This window comes from Lissotriton vulgaris, chromosome 8 (genome assembly GCF_964263255.1).
Source record: "Lissotriton vulgaris chromosome 8, aLisVul1.2, whole genome shotgun sequence".
Lineage (NCBI taxonomy): Eukaryota > Metazoa > Chordata > Amphibia > Caudata > Salamandridae > Lissotriton > Lissotriton vulgaris.
Window position 1 is genome coordinate 1,266,029,739 of NC_141696.1, and position 17,034 is coordinate 1,266,046,772.

Below are 17,034 nucleotides of genomic sequence, written 5' to 3' on the forward strand. Positions count from 1 at the left end.
GAAATCATATCCGAGCAACACCATTCTGTGGCAATCATATTGTTATTCCTGCTGGTGGTCTTCAATACCATGGACCACAGGATTCTCCTTGCATAAGTGGTTCAGTATTTCAGGCACCGCTTACACTTGGCTAAAATTAACACTGAAAACCATACACAAGATGTGAAACTTGAAACCTACCGCTCAGAACCCTCATCATTAGAATGTTGTATACCTCAGGTTTTGGCCTTTTCATCCAGGCCCGTAATTGTTACATGCACCCACTAGCACAGTTGATTAAATAGAGAGGCATCATGGGACATATGTACTCACATGACACCCAACTACTGATGTATCGTAACATTCAGGCTGATAGGCTAACTAATTGGCTCAGAACTTTTAAATTCGAGCTGCATACAAACGGGCTCTTCCTTAATTGTGGCAAAATAGAAGTATTACTACTTCGTAACCGCTTGAAAACGTTTGCTGAGTTGAGGGACATGGCTGGGGGGGCCGTCACGGTGGACGTGTGTGTGAAGTGCGCCATGGTCTCAATTTGCCTCATATATCCTGCAACCCTCGCCTCTGCTACTTGATTGAGAGAGCCACAGGATCCCTGTGAGCCACCCTTTGATGGTGCACTGTGCCTGCGCAGGCCCTCTCCCCGTGACATAATGTTTCATAGTCCGGCCCGAGCGGGGCCACAAGGCCAACCTCGACTGGGCATCGGTGTCATCAGACTCCCAGAGGAAGGAGCACGGACCCAGCAGTAAGTGTGGGGCAGTGAGTTGAACGGATGACCATGCCAGGAGAGTGGCCGCAGGAGAATAGGTTCGGGACTCTGCGACACTGTGATCAGGACAGAACCTCCCGCATACATCGTTTTCGCCTTCTCCTGCACCAGCCCAGGGAACGGGCCCAGACTGCTCCCTTGCCTCCCCAGGCTCACTGAAACCCTCTTGCTGCTATTTTGGTGACTATTCCCAGGGTCCCCTGCCCTTCTTGGCTGGCCCTATTTCCCTCTAGACTTGGACTACCCTGGACCCCATTACGAGATTTACCTGTCCCCACACAGTGCTCCACAGCAGCCTACAACAGAGGTGAACAGCGATCCACTTCCTCCCAATTCCGGCCCACCAGGGGACAACAGAAACCAGGCCCGGATGTCTGCTTGTGCTACCCCACCTAGCAGATCAGCAACTCTGGTGGGGAAGCTGGCCCCATCTTTAATGCACAGCCTTCCTCCCTGGATATAACTGGGACTGGCTCTTCTACGGCCTGTTGTACCTGTGGACCCACTGCACGACCTGCTGGGCTCCACATGGCAACAAGCGTGGCAGACAGTGCCTTGAGGACCCCCTGTCTACTTAAGGGGGCGTCGGAGACCAGGTGTGGCTGGGCTGCTTATGCTACCCCACCCAGTAGGACAGTATTGGTGGCTGTGCACGTGGGCCCAACTTGCAAACCCTAATCTCCGAGGACACATAATGGAATGCACTATGCCCGTGAAGACGACGGCACCACCTCTACTGTCCCCTTACTAATACCCTGCGTTAGATAGTGACCCCCATACCGGAACAAACTGGACACCATCATCATGGCGTTTGAACCCTATTGGGTGCATCTGGAGGCTAAAGTTGATGCTGCAGCCGAAGACATTAACGTGCTTCATGGCGACCATAGGAAACTGTCTAACCAAGTTGCAGATAAAGAGAAGACCCTTGCTGAATTTCAGCCCCATGCTACATATTTCCCAAAACAAGTATGGGACTTCACGGTACTGGTCGTCTTTCTGAAGGCTCAGGCCGAAGATGCGGAAAGACAAGTTCAGCATAACAGTATACGCATCATTAGCCTTCTCAAGGGCAGTGAGGCCACCAACATGGTGAATCAACTGGAGACATGGCTCAAAGACCTTACACCATCATCGAACCATGCCCCTTTCTTCTCCATCAAGCCCTCCACCTGGGGATCTCCTGTACCCATTTATAGCCAAACGACTGCATTTCAAAGACCTAGACACAATCCTCCGGATGGCTCGACATACAAACCTGATTCTTCAAGACAACCACCTCATCCTCATATTTCTGAACTAGACATTGGTGGTCCAACACCACAGAGCATCTTTTCTGGGGGTCAGCCGCAAATAGTGTGTAATGGGGCTCAAATATGCTCCGCTGTTCTCCTTCAAATTCAAAGTAATCCTGAACAACAAAAACATACTTCTCTTCAGAACCATCCAAGGCTTGGGACTGGGTAGAGAACACAGAATCCACCAAGTACGAGACAACTGACTTTTAAACCACCATCCTACATCGGGGCAGTTGCTGTTGGCGATCTGGATGATGGTGGGCCAGTTCCCCGTGGAATTCTGTCTCAGGAGCAGGTTTGGGATAGCCACCAGTCTGCATTAGATTCTGCGGCGAACTTTCAGGACCCTGCGGGGGATCAACCGGATTCTACCTCAGATACATCTCAAGATGGGCAGTCACCTTCCTTCTCTCATTCGGATTCTGTTTTGCCACCCCAGGTGGTTCGGACCCCACCCCCATCTATCCCCTCCTCCCTGGCAGCCGATGATCTCATATAACCTGACCTTCCTACCGGGAATCAAACCTCACAAATTGACTTTGCCTCCCCTGGGCTCGAGCAGTCTCCTGACCACACCCTTCAGGGAGTCACCATACACATGCTGAGGCTTCGCTCCTATAGCACAGGAACCCGGATTGTGCCCACCTTGGGCTACGCTCCTAAGGAGATTGCGACAATCATGACTCCTCCCCCACCCACGTTCGTCAAGGGGGTCAGAGTACTTACCCTCTATCAAGCAGGGTTTGTCGCTTTCATCATCTTTATCTCCTGAGCCCAGCCTCGTGACTTGGCGCAACATCTCTCTCCCCTCCTCCCCATTAGATGAATATTTTAATCAGTTTGGACAGCTGGCTGCTGACTTTATGTCCGCAGTATTATCTGTTTTTGTTGTTTACTGTTCTAATTTTTTCATTTCAGTTATATCAATCCATTGAGCTGGTTCCCCAACCCTTTCCCTGCCGGGTCCTAGTAAATAACCCCCTTCACATCTGGGTCACAGACATGCTTGCCTCTCTGTGGTATTCATGGGGAGGGGATACTTGCTTGAGCCAATGACCGCCCGGACATATTTCATAACATCCTGGAATATTTGCAGCATGCAGGCCACTGTCGACCGCTATTGCATACATGCACAGGTCGCACTGCTCCAGTAATCTAACATCTGATGGAGACTACTAGCCGCATATTCCTGAACGTAGAATTATCCCCAGGCGTGAGACTGGATCCGAAAAACTTTCTTTGCCCAGCATCTCTGCGCGCTGGGGGTTTGGGGGGCACCACGTGACTCCGCCCTGACATTGTCCGCGGGCTTGACGTCAGTAAGGGCACATAAGCCCCACCTCGGCGCGCTGATGTCAGTTTCCTTCTTTTCCGCGTGCAACGCGGATACGGATCATGTCCCTGACCTGTTTTCAGGCCTTCCTTTCACTCTTTTGTGTTGAGGAATAATGCGCGAATGCCTTCGGGCTTCAAGACGTGTACTTGTACACGTCTGATGTTGGCGAATGACCCTCACCCTATTTGTATGTGGTGTTTGGGCGAGCACCATAACTCTAGGGAATGCGACGCTTGCCAGCATCTAAAGCCGAAGTCCCGGCGCTGCCGCCGGATGAAACTTCTTTCGGCACGCTTGTCCAGGTCCGTATCATCGACTCGTCCGTCCCCTACGGAAGGTTCCAGGAACCGCTGACTACAACATCGTCCTTCACCGAGGCCCCAGGGGCGTCACTCGCCCACCGGTAAGTCTTACAGCTTGTTCCCGAGGCCGGGACCCCATTCCTCAGTGGGCGCGGATTTTCCTCGGGACATGCGGCCTCACTCGTCGCCACCCTACCCGCCGTTTCCTGGTGTTGGGGCAACTAGGGCCCAAATGGAGGCCTATGCTACGGCTCTGCAGGCTTCTTTGGCCCCTCCTCCTCTTCCTGTGACGTCCGCTGATCCCTTGCCACGTGTGGGGCCTTCCGCGGAATCGCCGACAGCTTCAACCCCGGCGCCAAAGAGGTTGGCTTCAGGTTTTGGGGAAGTGGTGTCGTCGAGGTGCTGCCCTACGGGGTTCCCCTCTTCGACCCACGGCATCTCTGCCTCGCCGCAAACCCCCCAGGGGGTCCCTGTGGTGTCGCGGGAGGTCGCCGTAATTCACGGTTCGTCCCAGAGTCTCTCTCGGTCCTCTGGGCAGGCGACTGTCTTGCCTGAGGCCGAGCCGATGCCGTTCAGGCTCTGGCGGCCCTGGCGGCACCGCGGGTGGTGGCTAGGGGCCGGGGTGCCTCCTCAGTTCCCTCTCGGCCCTCTAGGCTGGCGACTGTCTGGTCGGAGGTCGAGTCAGTGCGTTTTGACGCCCTTCTTTAGCCACCCGGGTTCGACCACCGCCTCATTCTCCTAGGTTGGTGGACGTTGACTCAGCGCCCGGTGTCCGCTCCGACGCCGGTCGATGTCGCACCGGCTCTGGTGGTGGACTCCACAGTGCTGTGCCGTCGTCGGGTCGTCGACTGGTCTCCAGAGGTCCCCTCCTCTCCAGATGGTTGTCCGCTTCTTGTCTCTTCTTTCCCGGAAACGGAATGCCGCGTTGTTGCTTTTTCACCAGCGTCTTCCAGGGAGGGCTCTTAGCTGTCCCCGCAACCACAGCCCCCGTACCCTCTTTTCCACAACTCGCTGTTAGTTGTTCCGCAGGCTTCTCCGTCTTCCCCGGAGGCCCCTCCAGGCCCCCACTCATCCGTGGATCTTCCATCTTTCAGGGGCTGGCCGTTTCTTCCTCCAGCTGGACTCTGGGATGGACGGCTTAGCTTACAGCCGAGGCCTATGGAAAAATTGCTCTCTCCTCTGCGACGCCCTACGGAGGCGACTACTGCTTTTGTCTGGGCTATTTCCACTGCTGCTGGCATTTTGCAAATGGATGACCCCGTCAACCCTTTCCCTACGGACCATTTGTTAGAGGTTCTCCACCAGGGCTCTGGTGGATGGGAGCTGCTTCTTCATTTCATAGCTTCGCTCCATAATTCCCTTATAGGGGCGCCCTACCACGGGTGATCCGGTGCCTCAGCCGCTCCTGCATCGTCCTGCTCCGCACGACCCAGTCTGCCTTTCTTTCACTCTTCTACCCAAGGCCTTCTTCTGCAGACTGCTTTTCCTTCCTTACCTTTGGTGTTGCTTCCTCCGTCACAGGAGGCCCGGTGGTTTTATTCAAGGGGGCGTAACTTCTTCGCTTCCTCCAGTGCGGCTTTGCAAGCGCTCAACACGCTTTGTGTATTGGCCAGGGCTACCTCCACCTTGTGGGATTCTGTGGAGTCCATTCTGTCTCGTGCCTCTCATGAAGGTGTTCACGCTGATCTGTTGCACCATGTGTTGGATGGCCGGGAGTTGGCCTTGTTTATTATTAGGCCTTGGATGTTTCTGTTGCTGTTGGCCGCGCTATGGCGAGTTCTGTGGCTCTCTGCCTCCATGCTTGGCTGCGGGATGGCGCTTTTCCAGAGAATATTAGGGAGCGTCTGGTTGACCTGCCCTTTGATGAGGTTGTTTTGTTTAACTCCCACGCGGACGCTGCCATTGGGGATCCGTCCTCCTCCCCCTCCGTAGGCTTGGCTTGTCGGTCCTCATGTGCTTTATGGGAGGCATTATCCCACCCTTTTTCTGGGGTCTAGTGTTTCAGTTGGCCCGCCTGTGTGTTCTGTGTGGTTTGACGTACCTTTGGGGTCCTTAGGTTGGCCCCTCTGTACTGTTGGCTGCTGGTAAAGCCCATTTGTTTTTTGTAGTTTTTGGCGGTTGGTAAACCGTGTAGGTCTTCAGGGTTGGGCCTTCTGTGTATTTTTTGGCTGTGTGGTAAAGCTGTCTGTGGTACTAACCGCAGGTCCTTTGTGTTCTTGTCCTCTGCTGCTGGGTTTTTTCCCTAAGAGGTGTACCCATGCTTTCTTTGGGATGTGTCATACCCTAAGTGGGGCACTTAAGCTATTGTATAGCTCTGTCCTAAGCTGGGAGGGTGTGGGTTTCGGGTTCCTCGCCTTTCCTGGCATCACTGTATACCACTGGTGCGGTCTCTTTTGTCTTTGTCTTGGCACAGCTTGCACTGCTCCAGGTACAGTCATTCTCAGTATCTGTTACGTTGCTAGACCGGCTTTGGCATGCCATCTACGGCATCGCGTTGTGGTGTTTTCCTCCTCCTCGTCTTGCTTTTCGGCCTGGTCCTGTGTTCCAGGGGGGCTGGGTTGTCCTAGCATTTTCCTGTGTTCTAGTTGACGTCTTAGGTCCGTCCTACGTATTTCTCCTCTTTCTCTTCTGGCTGGTCCCACTTCTTTTCGTGGGTCAGTTTGTGTCTCTGGAACGGTCCTCCCTTGAAGGTTGTTCTGGATTTCCCTGGCTTCTGCCTGCGTCTTGCGCTTGGCTTGTTCTGGGTGCACAGCTTCATGGTATTTGCCAGCTGTCGACCGCGCACGCCTGCTCATTAAGGTCTACCGCAGTGGGCCTTGGCGTGTGCCCTTGTGCTCCTGCCTCTTCTTTTGCTGGAGCTTTGCGCGAATGTGTCTTCTTCTCACGCCTGCGCTTCTTGGCTGTGCAGCTGCTCCTGCCTTGTCCGCTTCCTCAAGGCTGATGCCGGTCTAGCTTCCCCTTCGCTGCATGTGTGTTCTCCTGTGGCGGGCTCTGCCTCCGTTTCTACCTCTTCTCCTTTGAGTTTGGGATGGTTCTTTCTTCCTTGGTACTCCTCTGGCGCGGTCTGTCCCTCCGGGGTTTTCGGGCAGATGTCCCTTGTACCTTGGATGGGCTTGGGGTAGCCTAGCCTTCCCTTCTCCTTGCTTACTTCTGCGTGGTGGGGGCTGGACCGCCCTTCTTGTCCCCATGACACATCCCCTGCTGGGGCCCTGTGTTTCTTCCTAACTGGGGAGGTTATCTCGTTAGGCCCTCCTTCCCTCTGGGTATGGCTAGGGTATCTAGTCTACGTTAAGGAATCTGCGGCTAGTAGTCTCTATCAGATGTACAAGTTACTTACCTTCGGTACTGATGTATCTGGTAGAGTCGATTCTAGTCTCAGATTCCTTCACGGCCCGCCCTTCCTTCCTGTTCTGCGAGGACCTTCAGTTTGGCCTTCTGCACTTTCCTCCCTGCGGGTGGCTTGTCATCTGCGAGTGTCCTCTTCATCCCTCCCTGACGGGATGCTTCGAACTCTTTAATTGTTCCTCCCCTTTCTTGCGGGTAAGAGGTCGGTTGGTTCATGTGTTCTTCTGCATCCCTACACCCTGTTTTTTTCTGTTGTGGAGGCCTGATTTTTCTCTTCTTCCCTTTAATTACTTGGGGTTTCTGATTCCTCTGCAGTCCTCTGAGTTTGGGTCTTTTGGCTGTACCTCAGCCTTTAGTTCCTTCCAGGGGATACGACCTCCTTGATGGTGTTGTCTTGGGGTACAGTGCCGTTATTCATCTGTTCCGGGCTGGTTGCCCTTCACTGTTATGGATTGTGATTGCAGACTCTCTATCATCTGCTATGACGTTTTTCACATGTAAGACTGTTGCCTTAGCTTTGCGAGGTTGCTCCTCAGAGCAGAGCTCTGCTCTTTCGCTGCTACGGCTTTCAGTGCTTTAATGCATGACACTTTTCCAACAGATGCTGTTCCTCACCTTTCGTTTTTCTGTTTTCACTGCTTTTTTGCACACTGTTACCATATTCTCCACAGTTTTTTTTGTGATGGCTCCGCGTTGTGGCGCAGAAGAGTTCTCCGGCATGTTACCTAGTGCCAGTCCTAGAAGCACCCTTTGTAACTACAGTACTGAGAGTTTTGAGGTGTTTAGCTCTTCTGGCTGAGAATATGTGTCTGTGAATTCGGCAAATCCAAGTCACTGGTGTGTTACATTAAATGCTGTTAGGAGCTGGCAAAAGGGTACTCCTGTTTGATCCCAGAATGTCGTTAGTCAAATGCAAGTCAGTGGTGTGCTGTTATGTTCTCTCTTGTGCAATTCATTCCTGTCTGCATTTTTAAATCTGGGAAGAAGACCCAGCAATGTCAGACTACCTTAAGTACCTTTTGATGGAACCTGCACCTTTGCAAGCCTCTTCTACTTCACACAGTTCTGCAATCATGTGAACCTGGAAAAAACTCCATTCTGGAAAAGGAAAGCTTTTTACCTAGACCACCAGTTCTCCTGTACAGGTATACTAGTAGTAATAATATAATTATCTATGGAATACATACAACAAACATAGCTGTTTCTGTGTGTTTAAACCCAACTCAATCACTCCCATTTTGTTGATGTTGGCGTGATAAAAAGTGTTACGCAAACAAATGATGGATGGAATACTGAATGAATCGTACATGCACCCCCAGTCAAGAGATCTGGGTAAAATCCATTGTTCTTTTGCTCACCATGCCACCCCAGTTAAGACCCAGCCATATGCAAGTCAGTCTTGACGCTTTTCCTCATGTGAGCAGTCCAGACTGAACTGTCAAGCCAGGTCCTCCTTGGACCATAAACAAGAATCCTGGGACTGGTTTCGGGGTATTACCCCTCTTCGGCCCAGCTAGCTTGAATCCAGTGGCACAGTGAGCAAGGGACTCATATCTGGGCATACCCATCCAACTTGGGGCGAAAAGTGTTACGCATCAAATGATGGAAGGAATGCTGAATAAATCATACATTCAACCCCTGTCAAGAGATATGGGTTAAATCCATCGTTCTTATGCTCATCATGCCACCCCAGTTTAGACACAGCCATATGCAAATCAGTCTTGACCCTGTTCCTCATGGAACAGTCCAGCCCGAACTGCCAAGCCATGTCCTCCCTGGACCGGAAACAATCATCCTAGGACCGGTTTCAGGGCATCACCCTTCATCAGCCAGGCTAGCTTAAATCCAGTGGCACAATGAGCAAGGGACACACGTCTGGGCATACCCATCCCATTTAGGGCAAAAAGTGTTACGCAAACCGGAAACAAGCATCCTGGGACCAGTGATGAAAAGGGCACCAAATTTACTTTCACCCCACATCTCCGCCCACTGATGTCAAAAGGGACTAAGTTGTTATTGGTGCATGTTGGTACAGGTTTAGATTAGGGGTGATGTTAAGGCAATCAACGCTAATGGAATGCCATTGCCATCATTATGTACATTATGTCTTATTTTATGTACTGTGAAACTCTTTTGAGTCTGAGCTTGATCTATAGATCTCGCGTTACATTAGCATGTTTAATTTTTGTTGATGCAGAAAAAAGTTGGTTTCTTACTTGACTAAAATGTTATCAGTTGTGATGAAATACTTAATTTTTAGTGTTGCTTTTTTCCGTATTTTTGTCTTTCCTCAGGTTAAAGGAAAAGTCTTTTTCCTTGTGGCCATTTCTTATAAGCAACCAGGAAAAGTATTTAAATCCTCTTTACAACTCCAATTATTCTCAAAGTCTTACAGTTTTGGAGCCCATCACAGTACCATTTAACTTTAAGTAAGTTGTTTCTCATATATTCTAACTACTTGCACTTAAAATGTTGTATATAAAGCAGTAAACATCCTTCTCTTTGCTACAGGTTTTGGAGAAATATGTTCCATCAGTTTGACAGTTCCATGCACCCAAGGCAGTCTATTTCAGACCGTGTTCTCAAATTAAGTGAAGAAAACAAAAAACTGGAACAAAATATTGGTGCATTGAAAGCAGTAAGTAGCATGCATATAACATATTGGATGATCTGTGGTCCTGACAGAAGTATGCATCGACCAGCTACTACATGAACCACCATGAGGTGGTTAAAGCAGTGTTGTTGGGCACCAGAACTGTTTATAGTTTCATAGTCCATCACACTTGGGCTATTCTAGCTCTCCCTAATGGTTGTCTACAAATGATCCTCTTACACACAGATGTAGGGGAAAATACCTTAGTTTCACTTAACTGACTGGATTCCACTAACAATTCTCTCCAACATTTCTCCCAGATACAGAATATTGCCATTTCTTGATTTCAGTTCCCTCCTTTGTCTAATCTTACCCTAGTTGTGCTTCGTATTATAAAATTAGTATAACCTGAGCATCACCTTTACATCCAAGAAAATCAGATTGGCCTAGTCTATGAAAATCAGAACACTCTAGACAGAAACAGCCTGTATCCTGCTTCCCACAGTTCAACTTGATTCCATATTTACCCAGTGATGAAAACCTTTCCTCTTGATAAAATGACTTTGTCCCCTCAACAAAAGTTAAAATGTTCAATTGTTGTTCAACAAATATTTTTATGTTGGTCTCTGGCTTCCTAAAAACGAGGACAGACCCTGGGAGTGCTGTGAAAAAGCTATGCATCGAAAAGACTAGACCACAAGTACAAATATGTTTTCCTCCCAAGCAAAAGAAATATTTCTAGTCCGGAATTGTTGTTTTGGCTAAATTCGTCAATCGAACTACTAAGAAATTACCTAGAATTGATGGCGGCACGTTTGACCACCCAGATCCCATTTTTCTCTGCACCATCATTTCAGCTGCTCTGCAACAGAATGAACATGCTTTAAGGTAGCATTGGCACAGTTGATCCTCTCCTTCCTATCTTCAGCTGTCTCAGAGGGCTACATCAATAAGGCAAGCAGCTTAAACCATCTGCTGCTATTTCTGATGTTTGTAACCTGCACCATTAAACATAGTTTTCCTGCTTTATACAGCCAATAAAAAGCTAGAGATTTTGTCTCTCAACCTTTCTCTGGCTTCAAATCTCTGATTAAAGTCCTTGACACTATCATAACAATTGGACTCCAAACACAATTGTAAACACCATATTTAGTGACTTACTGTCTGGCTTTCTCCCACCTTGAGAGGCTGAACCCATCATCATTACCGTCAGAAAACTGTTTAATTCTTAACCAATATCTCTATGGCATTCAGTACAGAGGACCCCTAAAGCCCTCATTGCTTGCCATAAATAACTTTGTTCCAGAGGTGTGACAGCATTGTCATGATCCAACACCTTTCTTTCACATCAAACCAGTTGGTTCAGATTAGGCTCCTGCCAAAAGCACCAATGATCAGCCTTATGCCCTTCACTATTCAGTGCTTTCCACACATCTTGGACAAAACCCACATTAGTTATTTTATGCATACTGATGACACATTGCTACCTATTTTAAACTGCCTCTTGCCTCCCCCACAATAGATGTGGCAACATCTCAGTGCTTCTAGATTGTTTTGTGTGTTGATTCTGGAGTTGGCATACACAACCTGCTGCCGCTCAATAAGGGCTGCACAGTGATCATTTTCCTCAACCCACTCCTCCATTCTCTTCTGCCCACTCCATTTTGAATGCAATGTAATCAGGATATCTCCTTTTGATGATCTGGCCATAAACAACATAGCCAAATCAGATTTTTTTCATTTTTACAGTCTTTATGGAAATCAGTGATGCAGTGGTCTACTTCTTGAAGTTGCTGTCTACCACACAAATTTTTGTAAAATCCCTTTATTAAAGATCTGTTCCTGTTTAAAGCTATTTTAGAAAAAATACAAATATTAAGTGTAGAAGCAGCAATAAAATTAAAACCACAAAAACATAGTATGCAATTTGGCATCCACAGAATGAACTGAAACAAGTCATAAGAAATATTTAAACGGCAAATGTGTATGGCAGTTAATAGTTTGTTATATTAAAAATATTTATAGAGCGCACATACACATTTCTTGGCCCTAGGAATGGGTAGCCTGTTGCTCGTTGGATTATTCATATGCCTGGCAGAACAACCACGTTTTTAAGAGTCTCCTGAATTGAGGGTAAATTGTAAAAAAAAAACTGAAGTTAGACGAGAGAGAATTCCAGCAATGTGGGGACAGGACTGCAAATCTAGATCCACCTAATCTCTTCCGTCTACAGGTAGGAATAGCCAGGAGCTTCAGATGGGATGACATCAGGTTCCTGGTGGGGGCATACCTCTGGTTGAGGGTAGAAACTATTTCCAGCCATGTGCTGTGGAGGCATTTAAAGAAGAGGCATCAAATCTTAAATGCACAGTGTTGTGTTACTGGGAGCCAATGTAGCTTGCTCATTAGAAGAGTGGTGCAGTGCCATCTCGTCTGATGATACATCGGTCTTGCTGCCTGGTTTTGCACCAACTGCAATGTTTTTGTTAAATACACCGGGAGGACGAAGTAGAGTGAAGTAGCATAATCAATATGAGAGATTGCCAAAGATAGAACGACCTGGATAAGGGCTTCCATGGTAAAGAATCTACTAATTTTCCTGATCTTCCGAAGCTGGAAAAAGCAGGTCCTGTTCTGGGACTTCAAAGAAAGGTCGCTATTGATTGTGACACCAAGGCTCTTGGCTGAAGAAGATAGTAATGGTGGCATTCCCAACTTTTTCAGCCAGAAATACAAGTCCCAAGGATTTAGAGAGCCACCGACTACGATCAGTTCTGTTTTGTCTGGGTGTAATTTTCAGTGATTACTATTTATCCAGTTACGTATATGTAACATAGCTGTCTGGAAAGTCACGATGGAGTCAGAGGTGTTGTCGATGGTGATTATCAATTTCAAGTCATATCTGCAATATTGAAAATGCACACATTTCTTTCACCTAGAGACTGAATTAGTGGAAGAAGGTACAAATTGAACAAGTGCGGGGACAAGGAAGATCCCTGTGGCATGCCGCAGGTCAATTTAACTCTGGGAGCCATGAATTGGGAAAGGCAAACTGATTGGGAGCGACTATCTAAAAAGGACATAAGCCATTTGAGGGCACATCCCTGAATCCCCGCGTCCTTGACACGGTTCACCAGAATTTCATGGTTGACCGCGTCGAAAGCCGCAGATAGATCAAGGAGCACTAGAGCTGGAGTAGTGCCCTTGTCTGCCTCATCTAGTACTTCAGGATTATTGCCTCAGTTGAGTGAGAGGGGCGAAAGCCCGCTTGGTGAATGTCAAGGATTTGGGACTGTTCGATAAAAGGGGAGAGACAATTGACGACATGGGCTTCGAACTCCTTAGCCAAAAAGGGGAGCAGTGAGATGGGGCGAGAGGTTCGTAAGGACCAAAGGGTCTGCAGCTGTTTTTGTTGATAAGTGGAACTATTACTTCTTCTTTAAAGGCTCTGGGAATAGAGCCCTGAATTAGTGAATCATTCAGTAGATGGAGGGCAGAATCAGGGCATGCATAGAAGACTTCCCTCAAAATATTAGCGGGGCAGTTGTCGGCAGGAGCTCCAGATTGGACTTTGGTCAGCAGGTCTAGGAAGACTTCGCTGCTAATAAGGGGAACTGGCGCAGAGAATGAGGGTTCCTGGGGCCGCTGGCTGAGCATCCGCGGACATATTGACAGGTTTGCTGGCTTTAATAGTAATGATTTTATCGATAAGAAAGGTGTTAAAAGAATTACATAATGACTGAGTAAGGGCTAATTTTACTGTAACTCTATCTGGTTTGGATAGCTTAGAAACAATTGCAAATATGTCTTTGGATTTATTTGTAGAGTTCAGGATCTTGTTAAAGTAAGCGTACTTAATTTGTAAGATGGATTTTTTATGCTGTTTTAGTTGAGCTTGATAAGTATTTTATTTTAATCTGGAGAGCAGTTCAGTCTCCAGATACGTTCAGTGTGGCGCAGGGCTAATCTTTGAAGTTTTAAGTCTTCTGAGAACCATCTCGGAGCATCATGGCACCCGGCTGTTTTGACTTTACTGAGAGGGGCATGGATATTGCTAGCGGCTGCTAGCCATGATTTTATATGTTCTATGCTTTGATTAATAGAAAACTGATTTGTGGGTACCATAGTTGCCAACGAGTTACAGGATGAAGGGTGATGCCCTGAAACCGGTCCCAGGATGCTTGTTTCTGGTCCAGGGAGGACCTGGTTCGGCAGTTCGGGCTGGACTGTTCCCACGGGAACAGGGTCAAGACTGATTTGCATATGGCTGGGTCCAAACTGGGGTGGGGTGGTGAGCAAAAGAATGATGGATTTAACCCAGGGCCTTGTGACTGCGGGTGAATGTTTGCATTGTCCAGCATTCGTCCATCAATTGTTTCTTTTGCATTGATGTTGGTACGATTCCAGTTCCTTGCCATTAGACCTCCCTTAGCTGGGGGTATAGATGTAATCCATATTAAGGGAATACTTTATTAAGAAATGATCGGATCAGGTGCATTGGGACACCGTCAAGGTGGACACTGTTAGATTGGAGGTCCAGATTTGATTAAGGTTAAGTGAGTGGGAGATGTCACATGTTGGACGCAGTTTAGCCTGTTAAGTAGATCGGTCAGTTCTGATGAGCATGGACCACGCTTCTTATCGTTGGCCCAATAGTTGAAGTCGCCAATCAATAATATTTTAGCAAGGTACATTACTAGGTGGATTATTTGTTCCCCCGGTAATTGGGGCAAGAGAGGCATTGACATTCTGTCGCCTCCATTCTGGCCGTCCTGTAATTTGGCATGTCCGTAAGTGCTGGGATGCCCTGTTGCTGGGGTAGTCATGCGCTATATAAACAATTATAACATAACATAACATATTATGAGAGGGCCTATACAACAGCAAGCAGATCAGAGGGTTAGAGAGAAGTCGAGTTTGATAACTAAGCTTTCCACAGAGGTGATGTCTAGCACGGTAAGGGTGGTGAACTTCAACTTTTAATGATGGACTGTTTCAAATTCATTTTATAACAACATTAAATTGTAAGGTATATTTTTTGTATAAAGGTCAATCTCAAATGCAACTTTAGGCCCTCTAGACCTAAAGTTTAAAACATATTGATTACAGATTCGAGTCCTCTTGCAGCAACATCTACTTACCTGAATTCAGATTTAACTCCCTCAGAGCAGTATCAAGGATCTTTATTATTATAAAGGCCAATATCTTGGTATTATTGCCTTTGCCCAGAAACTCCTGAGCACTAATCGCTTTACAAATGTTATTAGTCTTCAGTGTATCCCTCAAGTATATCTTCCATGTATCAGTCAGACAGGGACTAATATACAGACTATGCTTCAGCAGCCTAATACTTGATTAAACAAATAGGCAGTAAGATTTCAAAGTGTAACTTGATATTATGCAGTGACATGAGGAGGGCTTCAGTAAGTGGCTGACCTAAAGTACAATGATTCACAAGGTGTTTTTATAGCTTTGATACATTTTGTATAAATACCACTGCCAATCGGACACCACCCGGCCTTGGGACTTTGCAAATATGTATCCTATTATTAATCAACAACACATGTTACTATATTTGGATATTGACGGCTTAAATGTTCTGAAATAGAAGCAAAGAGGCAGTTGACACGTACGCTAAATAGTCTCATGATTTCCTTTGTATCTCAAGGCCCTGCAGTCACTGCAAGCTCAGCACAGGTCATCAGACTTTTTGCAAGTTCCTTATTAAGTGTCACAGAACGGAACATCAAATAAAATATGGCTGTGTGGGTCTGTGGTTGTAAGTACCTAGTGACTCAATAGGAGATAGAGCTTAGATTAAGTCTTCGCAGACCAGATACTATAATTTGTACTTTCTGAGGAAAATTATGAGATTAGGGTCCCAGTTTAAGATATACATATGGACCAGTGGCGGTTCCTCCGCTAAGGAGCATCGCCCCACTGCTCGTTGAACAGTGGAAAATATAATTATAATAACAAGAAGTTCCTATCATTTTATTTTTCTCCGGTCTGGCGGGCTGGGCTGGGCTCCCCGCCATCAGAGTGAGCAGGAGTGGTTTGCACTCCCTCCCTAAGTGCCCATGACGGCCTGGCTGGTCCCTCTGGGTCCAGCCAAACAGTCAGGCACACTTGGCATGTTTTTCACTGGGCTGTCATGCACAGCCCAGTGGAGAACATGCCCAGCCTCCCAGGTACTGCCTGAGCTTCCAAACAAGCCGCTCTGACCAATCACGACGCTGCTCATGCAGCGTTGTGATTGGCTGGGAGAGTCCGGGAGCCTGGGTTGCTTCCGGCGCAGCAGAGAAGAAGACTGAGAAGAGATGTGCGGTAAAGAAGAAGGTACATTTATTTTTTTATCTTTTTCTTTTGAATAGGCAATTATATCACCTAAGTAGGTCCATGGAGGACAGGCCGCAAAAGCTATGATTTCACAGTACATGAGTGTGGCCTAAAACCTTTTAGTTACAGTGGCAAAGATGCTATACCATTAATCTATACCTCCAGGTGCTTTAATAATAGTATACCACATAATTTTTCCTTGCTATCCAGGAATGCTGTCATTTGACAGGTTTGGTTTTAAGCTGTTTCTGTAGGTAGGTAGAAAATTGCTCTCTATCCTCAGTGAGGGTGTTTCCCCAATAGCTACAATAATTTGGTTGAGAGGATGCATTTAGTGTGGCAAACATTCTTCACTTAATTTCCATTGGTGTATAGGGTCCGGGATCTCTTAAACGATCTATTTACAGTAATTTTTCCTTCATGGCAATGCTCTTGCTTACATAGTGTCTAATGGGGCTTGAGTTGTACTATTAAGCACCATGATATAGAAGTTGGGATTCGCTGTGGTTTCTGTTCGCCAAGTAAACTGCTAGAGGTGCGGGACCATTGGACTTGGATATATATATATATATGTACACAAAGTGATCCTTCAGCCCTCTGGACGCGCTCAGCAGTGTGTGCTCTGCCTAGGGGTCGGATCCTGACCCAGGGAATTTTTGGAAAACAAAGGAGGCGGCACAATCAGGATGTCTTTGTTAAGCCTTTATTTCAAGACTTTCACCCCACCAACGCGTTTCAGCCTCACACGGCCTTGCTCACGGTTGGTTAGTCCCTCTACAGTGTTTCTATTTATACTGGCCCATATTTAGCCAACTATGAGGCATTATGGGATATGTAGTTTTTGTTGCATTTTAAGTGAAAAATTAAAAATTGAAAGAAAAGAAAGACTTGGCATGCTTATTGATTTCAGCATGTTGTTAGTAACATAATATAATTATCATAATTCTGGGTCTAGTACCCTAGTCTTCATGATGTTCATAGTTTCATCTTTGAAAATATGGGGTGTAGTACCCTATTTTCTTCTGAGGTTTTTTAATCCAGGTGAATGT

The 17,034-nt window shown here is 47.2% G+C and overlaps 1 protein-coding gene across 2 annotated transcripts in view; it reads left to right on the forward strand.

Annotated features, from left to right (window-relative positions):
- MTMR6 (myotubularin related protein 6) overlaps window positions 1-17,034 on the forward strand; it is a 439,692-nt gene that overhangs the window by 394,587 nt on the left and 28,071 nt on the right. For both annotated transcript variants that reach the window (XM_086935180.1, XM_086935181.1), the window contains 2 exons: window positions 9,348-9,482; window positions 9,565-9,691. In XM_086935180.1, coding sequence (XP_086791306.1) covers window positions 9,348-9,482; window positions 9,565-9,691 — 262 coding nt within the window. The remainder of the gene's footprint in view (window positions 1-9,347; window positions 9,483-9,564; window positions 9,692-17,034) is intronic.